We start from the raw sequence: 20,782 nt of genomic DNA, 5'->3' as shown, positions 1-20,782 counted from the left end.
AATCTCTAGAAAGGTGAAAACTGGAAACAGAATGTATGCGAGGGTGAGGTTGAAAGCAATGGATGGGTTGCTAGCAGTTTAACAAGGTATCTCAGTCTAGTAATTGGAAATACAGACATTCCCTGGCCTTTCACACATGGTAAGACACATGGGACCTTCACAGCCTGACTGGATACAAGCCTTTGCAAACACAATTCCCTGATTTTAGCTCCATTAAGAAATCAGAAGTGGTCAGCAAGGAGCCCATCATTGCCTGAAGCTTTCTGTAGCCTCTGCTTTTTCAGTTTTTACTTGAAGCCCTAATTGCAGAGATGCACGTTCCAGGGACTGGGAAGTCAATAAATCCATAAAGTCACATACATAGCAATGCCCTGCTTCAAGTTACCCACTTCCCAAATGCTGACCAAAGAGATGAGTGTCTTTCAGTAACGAACCACAGCGGGTGAAGACATGGGCAGGAAGGCAGTATGCCAGGGACACAATAAAAAAAGCATTTTGAATCTACGTGCACCAGCAGCTTGATTCAAGTACTGTTTTTACTGACAAGCCCATTCCTCTTCCCAGCCTCCTTCTCCCCAAAGCTCCAAAATGGGAGACCTGCCAAAAACTCCTGAGAGTCCATTACAGACACACTGTTGTCTTCATTTCACACGGCAGATGTAACCACTCCAACACAGCTCGCAGACAAAAATATGGGGTTACTCACGTTAGGCATATAGATAAAAATTAAAAGCATTTCTGTGAGAAATCGCAGGGTCCTGGATCCAATCAGAGTATCTGCAGAAGACATCTGCAGTCATCAACAAACGCCCGGGTCATTCACTGAGAGAAGTTACACATGTAGTTTTATCTCCCAGACATGATTTCAGCCATTGTAAAGACCTTAACATAACCGCATAAACCTCATGTATTACTTTCAGAAGGAACTTACTTATGGGAGCTTTGTAAGCATCGGCAGGTGGTGAAATGAGAGGTCAAAAGGAAGTAACACAATGCGAGCGCCTGGGTATGTGTCCGTGAGATTTGATAGAGGTGGTGTCTTTCATTTGACCAGCTGCTATAATCAGAAGCAAACAACATTTTGGGCACAAAACCCCTTCTTTTGTTGTGAAGTGGAAACAACAGACTGGGTGATAAAACATAAATTAAAAATGACTGCTGTAATTTGGAGCCTGATTACATGTGTGTTACTGAGGCCGTTCCCAAAAGGAGGACTAATAGTATCTGTTAAGAAGGTGGGACTAAAGGTAGCTGTTCTAGTGTAAGAGAAGGGTGTCTGCACCCTTCCGTAAAACCAGGGGCAACTAACTCGCTGTCGGCGCTGCTTCTTCAACTTTTCCCCTCAGACTCGGCTTCCAACCGCCGAGCGGCGCCATGGCGCCGGCAGAGGGCTGAACCCCGGGCGCATGCGCGGCCCGGCCCGCCCTGCCCTGGGTCCCGACATGGCGGAGTACTCCTGCGTTAAGTCTACCAAGCTCGTCCTCAAAGGGGCGAAGGAGAAGAGGTGAGGGGATGGCTCGTCCTGTCCCTCGGCCGCCAGCTCGGTGCTTCACCACTGGCTTCGGCGCGGAGGGTCGCTGTAAAGGGGCCGCGGGGGGCTGAAGGTTTTGGGGTGTGCTGCCTCTCGCCCCCCGGTGCCCCGCTCTTGGGGGGCTTGGGGCCGTGGCGGAGCGAGGGGCTGGGTGGGAGGCGTGTGCCCACCTCTGTGCCTCTCCTTTTGCAGCAAGAAGAAGCACAAGGAGAAGAAAAGGAAAAGGGAGGAGGATGCGGAAGAGCAGCTTGATATCGTCGGTGAGCGGCCCTGCAGGAGCCGTGTGGCAGTACGGAAGCAGTAGGGGGTAGCACAAGTTGAAGGGGTGCTTGTAGGGCTCTTAAAACTGAGTGTAGGCCCTGCACAGGTTTCTAGCTACTTGTCACAGCACACTGTTTATAAGTCACACCTTCCTGGGTGCCAGAGGGAATTTTTGGTACCAGTGGGATCGATTTTGCACATATTTATCTTTCTAGCACACTTATGAGCTTACATAATTCAAGCTCCTTATCTGCTTGTAAGTCATGTTTTTTCCCAACAGCATTTGTTTCTGGCAGAGAGACTTATATTTAGTGCTGTAACGCTATTATCTATATTTGTATGTAAATAATATATCTTGTGTTACTGTTACTTGAAAATTTACTAGATGGGGTGCCTGTACTTCCTGTTCTTATTCTGCCAGCAATTGCTTCTTGCCTGGGGTCTTTAGTTCACTCAAACCTTCAGCCCTCTTGAAAGGAAAAGTCTTGGTTTGTTTACTTGTTTCAGTTTGTCATGATTACTGTGATGTGTTCGCATTATAAACTTGCTATCAGCAGCTGAAACTGAAGACAACAAACATCAAACAGTGTCCAAATATAACAGTATTTTTTCCCGCTTTGTGGAAGAGGAGGATCAAAGTATGTATGGTCTTGAGTGGTAACTTGGCTAAGTGCTGCCTTTTGGAACTGCTGTATTCTTCATTTATCACAGTTCACAAAAACAGCTAAAGAAATAACCATAAAGCCCTGAGAGATGCAGATGCATACCATAACAGTGCATGTTACGGGATAAATATCATTTTCTATTATGTGTACACAGGCATAATCCAAAGCCGTACAAGGGGAGTTATCCCTATTTTTCTGTTAAAACAAAATATCATATATGAGAAAATGGACTATTGTATTTTACACTAAAAGAATGTCACAAAAAAGTGCTGGAAGAGATTTGGAAGTTTCATATGCTGATCTCCAAGTCATCACATTATAGGGCAAGCCTATTTGCTCTGTATGTTGTATGAAGATAGGGGAACATTATTTCTGCTCAAGACCAACTTGCTGAAAAAAAGATATCATATTCTGATTAATTTAAAATAATTATCTTAGGCAGAAAATATATCTAAGATAGTAGACCAGGAGAAAGTTTTGCTCTTTAAAAATACAAATGTCATAATTCTAATTTATACACGTGAGCCTTTAAGTTTGAATTCTGGGGGGCTAAGACATTTGAACACTGATTGTCTAGAACATCTTAAGTCTGAGGAATGCAGCTCATATGAAGTAATCTAGCAGCAAGATGAGAGAGCTTCTCCAGCACAACAGAAATCATTACACTAGTAATTTACTGTGACCACAAAACCGGAGGAAGCAGGTTGGGGGTGGGAATGGGGGAAGAAACCTTTCTTGCAAGTTGTATCTTCTACTGGATCAGCTGGATGGATCAATGTGCTCCATGGCCTAACAGCACTAAGAGGGGATGGAGCGCAGGAGCCTACAATTAGGAGCCTGTTGCTATCTATAGAGTGCCAAATCTCGGAATAGGTGCAGGATTACTATCTCTTGAACTACCATAATCAGAAGTTGTAATTATTCCATTAACTGTGATGTTTTGTATTTTAGGAAACTGGTGGGCTGTCAGTAATTTCGGTGAAATTACAGGAACTATAGCTATAGAAATGGATAAAGGAGCTTACATCCATGCCCTTGATAATGGCTTGTTTACGCTTGGAGCACCGCATAAAGGTTTGTTTCAGGAAACTGGGAAAAAAATAGTTTTAGTAATGAAAAGCATGAACATAGCATCACTTCAAGGCAAACTGTTTTACAGCTCAAGGCAGTTTATTACATGTAACGCAATAAAGTTGGCTGTAGCGTGACCAAAACCTAATGACTACCTATCAGTTTCACTTACTTAGTTTCTTGCTGTGTTATGTGTATAATAAATTGAACTGCATTGGAAAGGATCACCGTTAAAAGGCCATACAGCTTACTGAATAAAAAGCAGTATAACTTTTATTAAATTCTATAAAACTCTTCTGATGTTAATTGAAGAGTGAAACTCAAGGTAGATGAGTGTCAAGGTTTATTGCTGCATCCTCATTGTGCTGTATTTGTTTTGTTGCTGTGCAAGTGGACTACTAAGGTGGTAGAGATAATTAGCTTGTCTCTTAATTTGAATCTGGGAACCATCAGTCAGAAGAGAACTGTTCCAAAACTCTGACAGTGTGCCTCATCTCCAGAGCGAGATAAAAGCAATGATGACAGTATTACCTCACTTGGGTTTTGAGAGATGGTGAGTAGTAGCTTTTCAGATAAGAAGTTAGGTTACCACAGCTGAACCATAGTATGTTTTGGTATGGAGAAAATAATGTTATAAGGAGATTACGTTTTTTGTTTTTTGACACAAGGATTGTATTTGTATTATTTAAAGCACACCAAATACATGAATGCAAATAAGCTCCTGCATTGCTTTTTATTTTAAGAGTGTGAATGTTCAAAAGGAATTTCTAAAGAAACACAGTATTATAGCTTTCCATAGTATTTAGCAAAGGCTGTTGCATTATTTTTCAGCTTGTTTGAAACTCTGCAGTATTGACTGTTTAAATACCGTATGCATAATACTTGATGTCTAACTACTGAAAACTTCATTCCGAAGGTGATGAAGGCCCTAGTCCTCCTGAACAGTTTACAGCAGTGAAGTTGTCTGATACAAGGTAACTACTGTAACAAAATATTTCAAGTTTTCATACTTGTTTTTTTGTTTGTTTGTTTCTGGTATGAATACATGTTTTAATTTTCTCTTGAAATGCATTATATACCAAAAAAAAAAAAAAACTTGTGTTGAATATTGTGAATGGCTTTAACTCAACGTTTTTCGTTGTTTCACTTCGTTTTCCCTTTGAGAATTGCTCTGAAGTCTGGTTATGGCAAATACCTTGGTATAAATTCAGATGGACTTGTTGTCGGACGTTCAGATGCTATAGGATCGAGAGAGCAATGGGAACCTGTCTTTCAAGATGTAAGTTGCTTCAGACAATTCACCTGAGATTCCAAGCATTTAACTGTATTTTGACTTGCAGCCTATATTGACAGGCAATAAGATGTTTACTGTTGGTTGCCCTTTCACAGTCTCTTCCATATTGTAACTTCTAATGTTCTGTTTTCCCAACTACAATGTATTTACTGTATTTCTTCTTAAGTTTTTAAAGTACCTAAAGTTACTGCAGTTTGACATACAAATTAAGAACAGAGTCCACTAGCTAGCTGTTGAAGTGTCTATATGTAAAAGAACAGAACGCATTTACAGAACTTCCTGATGAATGAAATAAATGTTATGAATCAAGGTTTATATACAAAATCCTTATGCTAATGATGTGATACTGTTTTCTGCAGAAGAAGATGGCATTGCTAGCAGCAAACAGCCGTTTTATTAGATGTAATGAAGAGGGAGATATAGAAGCCAAAAGCAAAACAGCAGGGGAAGAAGAAATGATAAAGGTAATCTGTTTTCTACAGTTAAGCATCTGTATGGTACAGTTACTGTATGGTTACAATTACAAGATACTTTCCTGTTTACTGTAAGTATTTGTTTTGCTAAAGAAATGGTGGTTAAGACCTTCTATGTGATACTCCAGATAGTTCTCAACGGCTTGGTACAAGAGAGATGAAATCTGATGGAACCAGGGACAAAAAAAGGTTAGCCAGAATGATGCAGGTGTGGAGACTGTTTATGTAAGAGGATGTGGAAGGACCATCTTGCCTTCTGTTGGACATGAAAGATATGCCTCTCCAAACAGGGAAGCATGTACTAGTCAGAGCAGGAATACTGTGGAGTCAGTTTCTCTAAAAGGTATTTTAGCCCTGCTCACTCTAGAAACTGTAACGGTGCTTCTTTGAGATGAAGGCAGCTATGTCTTACAGTAGTATTAAGGACTATGTTTAATCCTTTTTCATATTTCAGGCAGCTTTTGCTGTTACTGCTGTTTTCTCTGGTTGTGAATTAACCATTTTCAAAGTTGATAACTTAAAAAAATCTGTGACTGTCACTCTGTTATGCAGGATATATTGTCTTTAACCTGCAACTTCTGTTTTTTTCTTCTCAATGACTAGATTCGAACTTGTGCTGAAAGAGAAGCTAAGAAGAAGGATGACATCCCACAAGAAGATAAAGGAAATGTTAAACAGTGTGAAATCAATTATGTGTATGTAGTTGAGAGCCTTTAACAGATTTACGTGCCTTTTTTTTTTTCCTCTTTTCTTTGGGGTTTTCTTTGGAAGGCCTAAACTCCCACCCAGTTCTTTGTTCACTTTCTCTTCCTCCTTATCAGGATGAGGACACAAAATAGGATGAGAAGGCTCACGGGTCAAAGTCAAGACAGGAGCTTGCTTGTCAGTTACTGTTGCAGTTAAAACAGACTCAACTTGTAGAAAATTAACTTATTGACTATTAAAATAAACATAAGTAGTGAGAAACATGGACCAAAAAATTAAAATGCCTGTCTTTCCCCTTACTCTCAAGCTCACTTTCACTCCAGAGTCCTCTATCTCCCTTCACTCCTGACTTGTCATGCTACTGGTTGAAGGAGCTGAAGTTCTTCACAACTTTGTAAGCACGTTGTGTTAATCATGTATGGTGTCGTTCCTATTTAGCGCCAAAAATGCCTGTGTGTGTTTCACCTAGGGAAGTCGTATAGCGCTACTTGATAGTATGATGGTTTATTGGATTTTATTAGGCCAGTTGCATAATAGGACTTAAGTTGCTCATCACAGTTGTTTTTACTGAAACACAGAACTTTAAAGAAGTTAACTTCTTACAATTTTTCCCTTACAGAAAGAAATTCCAAAGTTTTCAAGACAAAAAGCTCAAAATAAGCAAAGAAGATACGAAAGCCCTCAGAAAAGCCAGAAAAGAAGGCACTTTTCACGAAACACTGCTCGACAGGTACTCTAATGTATAAGAAATAATGCACTGATTTAAAAGCTACTGGGAGATGGAATTACAGTGAACTTAGAATACAAAAGATGGCTAGGTTTCAGGGAGTAGGTGTGGGTGTTGAGCATTTTTTCCCTGGTCGGTGTTCTGCTGCCCTTTTTTTTTTTTGTTATTCTTCTGAATTTTCACTTCCTTGGCTGAACTTCCCAGGTTGGGATTTAAGCAGAAGTGAATTCTTTTGGACATCTCTAAAGAAGTTTGCTCAGTTTGTGGAGTGCAGGGGAAGTGAGGGATGAATTTTTTAAATAACAAAAAATAAGTTTTTCACGTTTTCAGCACCTTCAGTACCAGAACATTTTGGAAAGGAGACAGATGCATTTTAAAGAGAAATAGCGTTTATTAATTAGCCTTCGCGTTATCTAATGGGAATAAATCTTTCTTTCCCTGTAAGCTGAGAATGCAGAAACTGTCTTGAACTTTTAATATTTTGTATGGTATAAATATTTGTTGAAACTTGCTTGGTTGAAATGCAGACTACTTGTGATACTGTATTATTGTGATGTGAAAACACACCGTGGCTATCACACATCGAGTGTCAGTTTCAGCGGTCGCTCAGTTTGAATTCTCTCCCTCAGTGATCTGACAAAACACAGGTGGTGATTTGAAAGGAAGACAAGGTTAACTTTACACATTGTTATAGCTGTAGCTCCTTTAAAAAAAAAAAAAAAACAAAGTAACAAATCCAGAGTATTGTTAGGCTTTTATGTGTGCTTTGAAGTAAAGTTTGAGAGAACTGCTTTCTGTGTCTGTTTAAGACTTAGAGGCAGTTAAAATGTTCAGATGTAATCACCTTTGGTTTTAGTCTAAGTCTTGTTTCATTACTCTTTCCACACAGGCGAGCAAAAGTGAAAGCGGATAGATACTGCAAGTGACAACCAGCTGGGCCGTTTTCCTCTGCATCTTTGATTATGTGGTCAAACTGAAAACACAAGTAAAATGTTTTATAATTATTTTTTATGAAAGGCATTTTGCTGATGTTTTTATTATATTATTTTTAAAGGACTGCCTGAGAGCTATAATTAGGCATTGAACTAGTGTCACCTTCTAGTAATGAATAGTGAGATAATTATTTAACAAAAGACAAATTGTTTCATCCACTGAATCTTCTGAGGTTGATGAAAGGAACCTGAACTTACAGTGATTAAAGGGCAGATTAGAATGGTGATAAAGCTCGAAAGGAAAATATTGTTAGCCCATTGAACTATTAAGAAATATGTAACTCTCTTCAACAAGCATGAAGAAATAATTGCAAATGGATGTCTTAGAATACATCGTATCAGAAACTGAGTAGGATGTCTGTGGAGCCTTTCTGCACTGTATCAGGTAGGGGCCAGAATATTCAGTCTTGTTTAAACAGTGTTCAAAACAGACCCACTGTCTGATGGATAAATGACGTAATCCATATGGTGGAAGTGTGAACAAGTCACAAGAACCCCGTTACAAATGGAAATGCGGGTGTCTCATAAGAAAAGGGAATGACTGGCTTGTGTTAGCAGGCTGCTCATTTTACGAGAGGGGAAGACATTTCAATCAAACTTGCTGGTTTCTTTAGGGTATGGACTTCAATTTAAAAAAACAAAACAGCTTTTTTTAAGGTCATAGTGTAATACATGTTCCTAGTATCTTGTATAAAATACGTTTTTCCGTGTCTGTTCTGATTACCAAGTTTTTCAATAAAAACATCTCCATAGGAACTACCTCAGATCATTTACTCTCTCCATTTCTGTAATCTGCTTCATAAAAATTACTTGGTAATAATGCTGAGGATTTTTATGGTAATAATTTGAGTTGTCTCTGTAGATACTCTCCTTGCAGTTCAAACTGACAGCTGTAGTAGTACAAAGCCATAAGCTAACGCAAGATAACGATGTCTCCAAAAAGAACGAGAACAGGCTAATAAAGTCTAGACAGTAGTGGCAATTTAAATTGGTCTTATGTCATAGACAGTTGATCTTAAGAAAAAGCATGGAGAATTTAGGTACGTTGTAATTATCTAAACCAACTTGAATTTTCAAGACTAAAACAATAGCTGGTATGGGAAGATTAGCCAAGGGATAAATAAGGAGATAACCCATACAGATATATGAAACCAAAAGGAGAAAAAGTCCATGGGCTGGGCAAATTCATAATGCAATGCAGTGATTCTTCAACTTGTGTTTCTAGAAAAGCAAATGAAACTTCAGACCTTTCTCTGAGGACTCTTTTAAACTTCCTATACCCAGCTCTATCCAGTCTGAGTAGAGAGATTTGCCACAGGGCTTTCCCCTCTAAGTCGTTGGAATTTATTCAATTTATACCTCCAATTCACATGATGCTTTTTTTTTTTTTTTACAAGAATAGGCGTATTCACTGGTTCCTTGTATGAATATCTATTTTGGAATGAGTGCCTTTTCTTCCCAATTTAACTTGAGAAATGAAAAATGTCCCCCCTGGTTTGTGCAGCTGGCATAATTGTGCAGTTAATTGTGCAGTGATAGGTATCCTTTATCTAATTATTGTATTTCAGGCCATACTGTTAGCAAAAATGTAGTGATCGGATGATCACACAGTGATCAAACACTGTACCTTTTTACCATTATCAAGTTCAATGGATTCATTTTAAAGTGTTAACGGGTTTTATTTTTAGTTTTAGTACAAAAATTTGAGCTTAATCTTTGAGCATAACATGTAACAGGAATGGCTGGAAATTATCTTTATTTCCTATTGGTTTCTATTAACTGCACGTTCTTTCAAAGCAAGCAATCACTAGGAATACCAAAGTGTTTTGTAGTGAAACTCTGCATTAGAAGGTTTGCAAAAAGAAACTGTAATTAGCAGCACGGATCTTTGATTCTAATTTTGCAGGTATCTCTAGAATTTTGTTAAAATTCTCTCGCGCATCAATAACCAAGGTATAAAAAATCTTAAATGCAAACACTGAATTTGCAGGGGGAAGGCTGAAAGCTAGAAATAAATAGATGATTACTAGCAAATGCTCCCAGACAGAGTCTAAGGAATTCTTGGGTGAAAATGCATCATAGCTGTGGGTTGTGCTATCACTGAAAAAATGTAATTAGTTTTCCCTAGCGCTCCTCAGTTTGGTCAAGCTCCAGGGATTAGGGCTCATTAAGCAGTTGTGGTTGTAGGTCCCATGTCACTGTCTGGAAATGTAAACAACCTGATGTACGACTGTTGCAACATCTTGGACCTGGAAGTGGCCTACTGCCAAAACTGTTCCCAAAAACACTGGGAAGGAGGTAGCACCACTAGGAGTGGGCTCTGCGCCAGAGTAAATGTTTATTGGGCACGTAATACAAAAAATAAAGTGGCTGTGACAGATTTTTTTGTTGGCCTTCACCATCTATTACTTTTGACTTTGAATAACCTCGGGTCTTAACTGAAGTTCATGGCAGTTTTCACTGATCAACAATCGCTATGATTCTGAAATGCATCTGAAGTGAATGCTGATGGGTGAAGTAGGCTGATGTTACAGCATCTGTTCTTCCTTTCACAAATACACAATTTAAATAAAATTTTGTCTGGCAGAACTCAAAAATGATTATTCAAATGCAGATGCAGCTTGAAGCAGAAATCTGATATACCGGTGGAAAGGGTGCTGAAAGGAGTGTTCAGAATCTGAAGAAGAGCCTTGGAATTATCTGTGGAAAGGAGTTTTCCATGTCATATTTACCAATGTAAATATGAAAATACAAGGTGTAGGCACTGTAAATAGCCGTAAGTGATAGTAAAGGAAAAATGGAACTGAGAGGCATGTTTGTATTAGAGCTAGGAAGAAGTGAAGCAAAAAGAAATCTCAGAACAAATAAAATGAAACTTTCACAAGTACAAGAAGGAACACTGGATTTAGCAATGGACTGGCAATGCTGGGGTGGGAAAGAGTATTGTCACAGAAACAGGGTTGCCCTTCCTGTTGGGACTAATGGTACATTGGGTACTTGCTGAAAAATGAAAGAAAGGCGGCCTGAGATAGTGGAGAAGCAGAGATCTGGGGGATTCACTGAAATGGTGGTGAAATCAAAGGTATGACAAAATGGTGAATATCAGTCTGTCTTAAACTCTTGCTATAAGCAGTGCATTTGTGTATTTTCCCATTGGAGGCATTCACGGATTGTTCTTGGTGATGCTGTCTTCTGGCAGAGGTCTCCTGGTAGCAGCATTAGCAGAAAGCTTTAACTGAAACACAGAGGAAAGAGAAGTAATTTGTGCAGTCTCTACTTCTAAAGAAAGGAATATATCTGGTGAGTAGATAATGGATAGACGAATAAGGGAATGTAGAAGGGTGGACTAATGGTGTCAGTAAGTGGTGTCACCAGCTGTCAGGTAGTATGGTTAATGAGTAAATCACACATCTCAAACTACTTTCTTCTGACTTAAATTGATGAAAACTGATGGAAGAAACCTAGACAACAAAATGGAGGACCTGAAGTAGCGTGGGTCCTGGAGACCAGGTGTCCTGATAGGAATCCAGCAGAATAGCCGTAGTCAGAAAAACAGGTATTCAAGTATGTTAACTGTTCCTTAAACTTCAAATTTCTTCAGTGAAAGAACTGAATCAAAAGTACAAAGAGGCTTCAAAAAAGTAAGTCATGCATGTGTAACGTGACCATGACACATTTTTTTCTTCAGAATTTGTAATTTTCCAAAGTTCTTCCTGCTTTTCTGCAGTTAAAAATGTCCAAAAGGTAAATTTCCTAAAGCATCTAAACTGTGTGCTCCAGAAACTAAATCTGAGCAAAAGGTGCTGCATGTTTAGAAAATAGCATGTCCAGTTTAATCTGGTTATTTATCACCATAGACCATAACAACATATTCATGTACCTATATAAAGTCAATATGAAATTGTCTTACAGGTATTTGTTTTCAACCAAAAAAAAAAAAGTCTGGGCCCTATATAAACTGCTTCATTTCCTATTTGTGGAAGACACTGTCATGAAAATCTCGAGTTTCTTGCATTACTCTGTAATTTTCCTCCTTTCTTAAATCCCTTGATTGGTTCTGTACCTTCTTCCACAAGCATATAATGCTTTTCTGCTTGACACCTAAAGTTTTGTGCAATTCTAAGCTTAAGTTTTGAGCTGATTTCTTCCTACACGCTGTTGCACACCCTTCATTTGCCCAAGGCTTTCACACCTTATAATGCATTTACTTTATCCTTTCCTGTTTCTGCAATGCCATGCAACCTTCCAATTAACCATCTGCCAGGGACTTACTTTATTTTTCTTGCCACTCTCTGTTTCATATAAGAATTAATCGCATAGCCAATTAAATCATGATATTAGAGAATGTATTGCTTGTTTTCTTTGTGCATAGAAAGACATAACATATAGAACCTGATTTGGGCACTGGATAAGGCACGAGATGTAAACTGAAACACAGAGGTCCTAGAGGGCTTTTAATATTTACACGGGATTTTTTTCCAGTGTCTGTTGCTAACATACTTTTAGATTATACATTCACCTGTTCACACTAATATCATACTTCTTACAAAAAAAACTGCTTGTAGTATGCATCTTATTCTGATGCTGACTTGTACTTCGTATTGGAACAAATATACCATTTATTTATAGTAGCAAATAAATAATGGGCAACATGCATAGAGTGATGGATCTAATACTCTCTGATTCTTGTATTAGAATGGCTCCCTGCTCCAGTTGCCTGTTTCCTACATCCCTAAGCAGGCAAGGCAGAAGAAACTCCTTCCTCCTGAAAAAGGTGACTGCCTTGCATCTCATTACCATAAAAACTGCCTGCTTGAAAATCTCCCAAGCACAGAGATTAATTAAACATCACAGTATATACAAAGTGGAAAACTGGTGCCACAGGTTTGGTCTTAGCGTTGCCTAAGAGACACAAATTTATTTCAGGTTTTTTTGAGCAGAACTGGTGGAGAAGTTTTCCTCAGATTACGTTTTCTCAACAGCTTCCCTTTCCCACAGCTCATGGCAGGTCCATGATGCAGCTGGCCAGTTTTGCAGCTCTTGTGCCTGGAACCCCAGGTGTTGTTTTATGGCATGTTTTATTTTTTAACACATCAGTCTTAGAACAAAAAATGGTAAACACATTACAGGGTTTTTTATTGTTGGCTTGCAAGATTCTTTTCAGCTAGTGAAGCAACTGAGGAGTACTTTACGTTACTGTATTTACTACGTTAATGAGAGATTTTCAGGTAATAAACTGCTGCTGCTAGTAGGGTATTATTTGAAAGCTAATAGGTCAGGACATCTAACACAAGGTAAGGTGCTAATGCTGTCATTACTTGAAAATGAGAGTGGAGGCTTTTGGGGAAGCACCTTATTTCCCATGGAAAGCTTTGAAGGGAGTGGATGGGGAATTAAGACCAGAAACAGGTTCTTGGTGTTTTTTTTTTAAACTCATGACTGAAAGTCAACCCTCTCCTTTACCAAAAAGAAAATAAAAGGGCGGGGGAGAGAAGGGGGGTGAGTGGGGGAGTGTTCTCCGTAGCAGAGCAGGCTCCCCAGGGCAGTAAGTAGAGTTCAGGTCGGCACACACAGGGGCAGGGGGCCAGGAGCCCACCGCTGAGGTAAGGGGGGCGCTGAGCCCCCCTCCGGGCCCCGCCTGGCGGCGTCCCGGGGCTGCCGGCGCCGCCGCCCCCTCACGGCAGGGCCGGGCCGGGCGGGGCGGGCGGCTGTCATGTGGGCCGCCGCACATGACTGGCGCTCCCAGCCGAGCCGGGAAAGGAAGCGAAGCGAAGGGAGGACGAGGAGGAGGAGGATGGCGGGCTGGGGCCGGGCGCTGCTGCCGCCCGCTGCGCTGCTCGTCCTGGCGCCGCTCGTCCTAGCGCCGGACCCGGTGAGTCCCAGGGGGCGGCCCGGCACGGCTTGGCACCGGAGAGGCGGCGCGGCCGGGCCCGCCCGAGGCCTGGCGGGGCTGCTGAGGGGACGGGCACGGGCACGGGGACGGGGCGGCGGCGCCTTCGTTTTTGCAGGTGTTGGGTCGCTGTGGTGGCAAACAGCGCTCTGACGGCGGTGGTCGCTTGTTTTGGTATTTGTTGGGCTTGTTTTACACGCTCTCTACCTGCCTTGTTGTTGCTGCGTCGTATTTCCTGTAAATAAGTTTCACAAAATACTGTAGTGTTACACCGAAACCGTCATTTTTCAAAAGGAAAATTAAAGGTTTGCTAAAAGTACATACGCTTTTGAATCTACTTAGTGCGTTTGCTGTCGTTTCATCCCAGAGAAGTTTAGAGCAGGTGGGTTTGGGTTCCCGGTTTTATTACTTTTTTTAATAGCTGAAGTATTTAACCTTCGGAGGAAGTGCGAAGTCAGGTTTGTGTTTGGATGGGGCTGGCTTCCACCTCCTCAGCACGTGAGCAGAGCCCTTCTTGTTTCCTGCTGGTTTTTATTCCCGAAGCACGCTTTCACCTCCTCAGCTTCCAAATCTCCTCCTCTTCCGCGAGGGGAAAGTGGCAGCTATCAGCAAATTCCTGCCGGCCACAGCTGGGTTTTGCATCTGATTGCGCGCAGTAAATCTTTGCACATATACATCATCGACTGGGTGTCCAAGCTGCAAATGGTGCTGCTGGGCAGCCAGACCTCAGGCTCGGGTATTTGATTTTTGCGTCAGCTGCTGGCCTGCCACAGTCACTGAGGAACGAACAACGATCCCTGTCTTCCTACCTACAGCTGCTTGGGTTCTTGTCTTTTTGTTAGCAAAGAACACGCCAGCCAAATGCCGTGAATTACATTGCAGTTCTGCAGACTTTCACTCCCTTTAGCTTTGGTTAGGTCTCTGCAGCCATACTGATGCTTTTTTGTCCAAAATGTGATTTAAATTGGCTTGGATCCCATGTCTTCAGTGCTGCGAGAGGACTTTGAACTTCCATGTTTAGAAAGGTGAACGTCACCTGGATTGCTACAGCACGGCAGGATATCGGCACTGTCCTGCAAGGGGAAAGGAGCAGAGAAGAAAATGTTCTAGACCACAGAGTTCACGGACCAAAAGATGCTGAATAGAACGGGGTATTTTGTCTATCAGAGACTGAATGTCGTGTCCTTTAACTACAGAACAGTATTTCACAGCATGAAGAGTGTTTTACAACTATTTTGAAATAAGAAGATAAGAAACAGTGAATATTAAGGACACCAGAGATGAGCATCTATGTCAAAAACATTCTTGAGGGCAATAAAGAAAGTCTTAGCGAGGGCATTGTTTAGACAGGACAAGCTACATTCAACCTATTTATATTAATGAAGTCAGGCTAGGATTTAATAACTCAGCAGTTATTAAACCATGCATTAATTTTCTTTACTACAGTGAATAATAACTGTTATTAGGTAGGTTGTTTTTTTTTTGTTGTTTTTGTTTGTTTTGTTTTTCAGGCAGTAATTCACCACGATAGTTTCTTAGCTGTTTGGTTTCTGTTCTGCTCTACTTTGTTCATAGAATAGGTCATAACAAAACTATTCTATATTATTTCCTTTCTTTTATTATTATTTCCGTCTTTCCCCATGCCACATTGTCTTTCTCCTCCACTGTCACCTTTTTCTTTTAGCATTTTGGTCTTGTGCTGCTAAGCATCCATTTTTGTATGGTTACATGCATACAAATTCTAAAGTCAGCTGTACATCAGATAACCAAAACACACAATCTACTAATGAAAAGTGACTTTAAATAATAATAATAATAATAATAAAAACAGGGATAGACATCATTTAATCACCTCTCAAAAATAATTGTATTCCTCCTGGGAGGGTTTAATGTTTGAAAAGCAATTTCATAGTGACCTCCTTGTGCTAGGGAGCTTCTGATGGCTCTTCCTGGGAGATCACCTGCAGCTTGTAAAGTCTGAAACCAAAGGTGATCCCCACCTTGATGCTAGAAGGCTACGTGTGCTTCTCTTGGCCAGTGTTTGTTGTTGCTCTTCCAGTGTCAAGCCTTTGCAGAGGGGAGGATCTCGCTGACACAGCACTAACTTCACAGCTGCTTATTTCATCCTGGTGATAGAAAGTGCCTGGTGGTTTTTCTGGTAAAGAGTCCCTCAAGCAACAAATAGTTGTTAGGTTTTAGCTAGTTTAATAGCTAGTTAGTTAAGTTTGTGCTGGAACTTAGAAAATCTAGTGCAGCAGCAGGAGCGTTTGATCTTTCTGAAGACCCAGGAAAACTGCACCAGCTCACGAATGTTTGGCTGTGACATCAGCCTCTCGAGGCAGGAAGCTCAGTTACACTAAAGTGTTTTTAAAAAGTTGCCTTTCTCTTTTTTTAACCTTGTTAAAGAGAAAAAAAATCACAAAAAGAAATCAGTTTTCTGTCCAATGGCAGAAATTTATGTAAATATATATATATATATATATATATGTATAGTTTTCTGATTGTTTTGAGATCCTTTTAAATTACTATTTGTCTGCCAGCACATAATAGTTTATGTAAAGAAATCGTTAATAATCTTGGCTTTCATCAGATGTCTCCAGCAACACTTGCAGGTTAGGAAGATGTCTAAGGGGTATTGTTTATTTAGCTTCTTTATACATAGGCAGGTAAGAAGTCAAAAATTACTGAGATATAAGGAGGGAATATTTTCTCTGTTCTCTATATCTCTCTTTTAACTCTTCCTTTGTTCCTTTCCTCACCTCTTTTGTGGCTTAGGTTGCAGAGGACTGGGAGGACAAAAATAGCATCATATACAAGATTAAAATCTCAGGGGAGATAGGAACGACATAACAATTAGTACCTGGAACATCACTCTGAAATCAGTTTGCCTGGCCACCACTGTTTGCTCTGTGTGTACATAGACTATGCTGACAGATAACTGAACTCTCACGGCAGAAGGATCCAGCGGTGTTTAGTACAAGCTCCTTGACAATGAAAACTGTCAGTAACCTTTCCAGGAAGCAGGATTTCCAAGCCGAAGTTCATTAAATACGTGACGATCTTAACCTAAACGTGTTCACGTGCAATTCATCACTTACACGAGCGTGTGTTCCTGTTAACCTTGCACCAGTCCTGTTCCCAGGACTCGTTGCCTGTCCTCCGTATTGCAGAGAGCCTACCTGCTGAGTGTGAAAGGGACCCTTTGGGATTATTTTTTGTTGTAGCCGTTACCTGTCAGGAAGCAGATTTTGACAGCAGATTTTTCCAGAAGGTCCAAATGTGTGCAATCATTGCAGCAGGATGTATATGGGACGTAGGTTTTTCTAGCTTACTTTAGTATTGACGGATGGAAAATTTCCCAAGACAATTGCTTTAATACTGTCATATGCTTGTCTTTGCATGAAGCCTCTGACTTTCGTTGCCTAATTAGTCACCTGATATCTTCTCCCACCCTCCTTGTTTTGAAACTTCCTCATTTTGAAAATTAAACGGGCTCTTGTGGCTGACCTTTTGTTCCAGCAGTGCCGAGGCTGTAACTGCAGCGCACTGAGGGCTGGGAAGGGCACAGCTGCTAGCCACATATGTGGGAAAGCCAGGCTTCACCTCGTGCTTTCTCCCAGCCCCTGGAAACCACAACAAAAATAACACGCTGTGATAATGCACAAAAATTGATGTGACTTAAAAATTCCCGTTTCCATTGTAACAAACGGTGCCAGTGTTTAAAGTTGGTGGCATTGTGTAAGACGGTGCGTTTTGTAGATCGTGGCATTGAGAACAGGCAGTGTGATTAGCCCCTGGACAATGTGGCCATTAGGGAGCTCATTGATCATGGATGCGTAGCTGCTAGAGATCCTGCCTCAGTTTTTGTTGTGGAGCGGGTTACAAGGACACATTAGTAATCTAATTGCCACAGCCAAGTTAAAATTGGAAATCAGCGAGGAAGCGGAGGAAGGATCTCTGTGTATTTGTATTTATCTTTTGTCTCCCAAACACTTGTGCTTTGGCAGCCTGTGCGTGGACTTGTAGAAAACAGCATATAAGTACGTTTCCCTTCTCCTGGGGAGATGCTGTGCTCCCAGGAGCTCGCGGATCTGCTTAAATAGCTTGGGGGATAAATGCGGTCTGTGCTCGACTGGTTTGAAGCCCAAGTGCAACTAACAGGCATTTGTTTGTATTGCAGTGGGTAAGACATGCCTTAATAATTCTGGCGTGTATATCCATGTGCGTGTATAGGTATATGCATGCTTTATGTAATTGATGGGAAAGCACCCCTGCATTTGCTTTGAGCACACCTTAGTATGGTTCTCAAACTCTCATTTTTAACTAGCCATACTTCTGGGAATGTAAGTAATTAGCTTTTAGCTATATTTCTGAAATGCGACTCTTAGAATAATTAGCACCAGCTCAGGAGCATTTTTCCACACTGTGTTAAAAAATAAACTTGCTGTATAGCTCATACCTGTGGCTGAGCAATTTGCCCACAGTTGCGCGTGCTTTCTCAGCCCCAGCTACAAAATTAAGCTTAACAGTGAACATATTTATAATGGCATTATAAAGTGAAACTGTAATTCACTACACAGAACAAACTGGCCCATACCGAGACGTAAGGATCACAGAATCACAGGTTCCTGAGTTTTTTCTGAAGAAAATGCTTTTCAAGTGCTCTTATGGTCATGTGGTTGAGTCACATTGCGTAAAAATGGGTTTGTATATTCGTTGTAAACTTGGGTTTGTCTTGGGGTACATTGGACAAGTGACCTGAAGCTCGGTCAGGTAGCATAGGGAAGTTGCAATTCATCCACTGCCTCTTTTATTCTCCTCTCCTCCTTTTCCAAAGTCCCAAGACTTTTACTTCATCTATTATTGAGTCATCATAAATCAAATCAGTTGATTAGTCTTAAAGGTCCAAATCAAAACTAAGTCTTCTAGAACAATAAAATATTGTAACAAAGAAGCTAAGCAGTAATCTTTTACTGTCTTCACAGTATGGAGAAGACTGCAAGAGTAAAATGTACCCTCCGTCAGGACCAACGTGAGTAATCTGTTTGGACCTGTCTAACAAACTGCAGAAAAGTTGTGATTTGCAAGTGTCAGCAATTCAAGTTTTGTTGAGACTTGTTCACATTACAGATACAGAAAATACCAGTTACAAGTGAAAAGCACTTGTTCTGTCAAATGTATTTTCAAACTTCCTTTAAATCTGCGCTGTCACTTTTCTTTTAGGTTCAAAGGGAATGTTCCCACATATATCATAAATCTTGATTTGCCTCCCAGCAAAAGATGGGATGAGTTGATGCGTGACAAGAAGACAGAGGTATGAAAGCAGAGCTTACCTTTAAGTGTAGCGTATATGACTGGCATGTGTCCTTTTATTATAGAAAAGGTTATAAGAAATACTGTGCTGAAATTCTATTATTTCTATTCTAGTTCGTATATAGAATAGAATATTTCTAGTTTATGTTTTACTATGGTTCTAGAATACAGTAATTGCTTGACTGAACTTTCTTCTGTTCAACACTTGAACAAGTGTAAGGGTTGGGGCACAGACAAATGAAAATGGTGCGACATAAAGCAGACTTTAATTTATAAAAGGTCTTTAGTCACAAAGTAATACAGCACGAGGCGAGGAGTATATCAAAGCAACAGCTTCAGTAAGCAGAAGTGAAACTGAGACAGCATCCCTTCTCTGCGCATCCACACTTCTCTGAAAACGTGGGGTGAGATGATGAAATGGCAGAGGGAAATGAAGAACGTCTCACCCTTTTTAGGGGTGTTAGTTGCAGAACTGGGTTTTTTACAGGGTAAATAACCTTTAAAATACTCAAGTCTATTTCAGGCTACAGCTCTTCTCCTGAAGGTTGCTGAAATTCAATTCAGTAATACTAAATCTCTATAAAAAGGCTGGGGCTGTATTGCTATTGACTGTTTTGCTATGTGCTGTATTGCTGTTGACTTTGACCTTTCAACTCTGAAAGTTAGACAAATTCTACTTATAATTTTTATTTTAAAAATCCTCAATAAAGTTTTTGTTTTAAATTTGTACAAGTGGGTTTTGGAAACTTCAGGTTAAATCTTAAATGCATCTTAAATGCTGAACGGTTTTATCTTACATTTTAGAGTTAGATCCCATAGAGTGGCACTCCATCGTTGTGGCCATTCTCATATTGCAAACAAAGCTTTTTCTGCTGTCCTTTCCTAAGGAAGTTATCTAGCCTTTTTTTATTATTATTATTTAAAAATGTCAAAGGTTAAGCAAAGAGCTCTTAATTAAATTTTTAAAGGTGGAACAGTGCAGAATATTTAAAAAGTGATCACATGAGCAGAAGACAAGAATGGCTTTTTCCTGTTTTGTTTTGTTGGTTTTTTTTTTCTGATAGAGGGATATGTAGAAGCTGATCTAGAATGTTATTTGAATAAAGCTTGGAAAGCAACTCTTAAACGGGCAGTTGGGAGTGTTTTTCTCAGCAAAATCATATTTAGCACTTTCTTTAAATATATATATTTTTTAACAAAATGTTGAAGTAAAGTATGTGAAAGAGTTTTGTTAGTATTCTAGCAACTGTTATGCTCAAGATCTTCTATTCAATAAAAGCCCTTGTTCTTTTTAGTTGAAGACCGTAGTCCAGAATATAAAAGATATAGCAAATACCTTCTTTCCTAGCGGTAAAATTGTTGACATAGTGGATCACAAAATAGTAAGTATTTTCAGCTTAATTATTTTATTACTGTGTGCTCTGACTACCAGAATTAAAATGCTACTAAATTTGGCAATAAAGACCTTTATATGTCATAATTTTTCCTCTTAGATTATTCAGAACAAAAATGTTATTTTGAAGAGTTAAATTACTCTGAAACCATCAAACCTAAAATGCTTATCTCCACCTCTTTTAATTTTTCCAAGAACTTTTCAAGTTTGAATTAGTCATACTGGGCATATACACTATTTTGACATAAAGCTAGCATATACGGGTAGTCATGTCGATATGTTAGAGATTCCTTTAAATACTGACAACCTCAGGCTCAGTTCCAGTTGAACTCTTTTGTTAAGAGTCCTATTTAACGCTGTTCCGTATATTGCTGCTAACAATAATTAGATATTGTGCTAATCTCCGTTGCTCATTGTCAATATTTTGGTAAATGGTATTTACTTTCCATTAGCATGTACTTTTCATC

General features: G+C 39.9%; 2 protein-coding genes across 2 annotated transcripts in view; both read left to right on the top strand.

Moving 5' to 3' along the window:
• Positions 1 to 1,355: 1,355 nt before the first annotated feature.
• FRG1 (FSHD region gene 1) lies at positions 1,356 to 8,475 on the top strand. The gene is made up of 9 exons (XM_040554977.1): positions 1,356 to 1,504; positions 1,724 to 1,791; positions 3,409 to 3,531; positions 4,445 to 4,502; positions 4,693 to 4,807; positions 5,182 to 5,286; positions 5,899 to 5,990; positions 6,620 to 6,730; positions 7,617 to 8,475. Exons 1-9 carry the CDS (start codon positions 1,407 to 1,409, stop codon positions 7,651 to 7,653), a joined length of 807 nt encoding a protein of 268 aa, XP_040410911.1. The 5' UTR covers positions 1,356 to 1,406; the 3' UTR covers positions 7,654 to 8,475.
• Positions 8,476 to 13,400: 4,925 nt separating this feature from the next.
• ASAH1 (N-acylsphingosine amidohydrolase 1) overlaps positions 13,401 to 20,782 on the top strand; it is a 15,794-nt gene continuing 8,412 nt past the window's right edge. The window contains exons 1-4 of the mRNA XM_040554974.1: positions 13,401 to 13,591; positions 18,595 to 18,641; positions 18,833 to 18,923; positions 20,218 to 20,304. Of these exons, the coding sequence (XP_040410908.1) occupies positions 13,433 to 13,591; positions 18,595 to 18,641; positions 18,833 to 18,923; positions 20,218 to 20,304 (384 nt within the window). The 5' untranslated portion in view covers positions 13,401 to 13,432. The remainder of the gene's footprint in view (positions 13,592 to 18,594; positions 18,642 to 18,832; positions 18,924 to 20,217; positions 20,305 to 20,782) is intronic.

This window comes from Cygnus olor, chromosome 4 (assembly GCF_009769625.2).
Source record: "Cygnus olor isolate bCygOlo1 chromosome 4, bCygOlo1.pri.v2, whole genome shotgun sequence".
Taxonomy (NCBI): Eukaryota; Metazoa; Chordata; class Aves; order Anseriformes; family Anatidae; genus Cygnus; species Cygnus olor.
The sequence above is the reverse complement of the archived record's forward strand: the minus strand, read 5'-3'. Positions and strand labels throughout refer to the sequence as shown.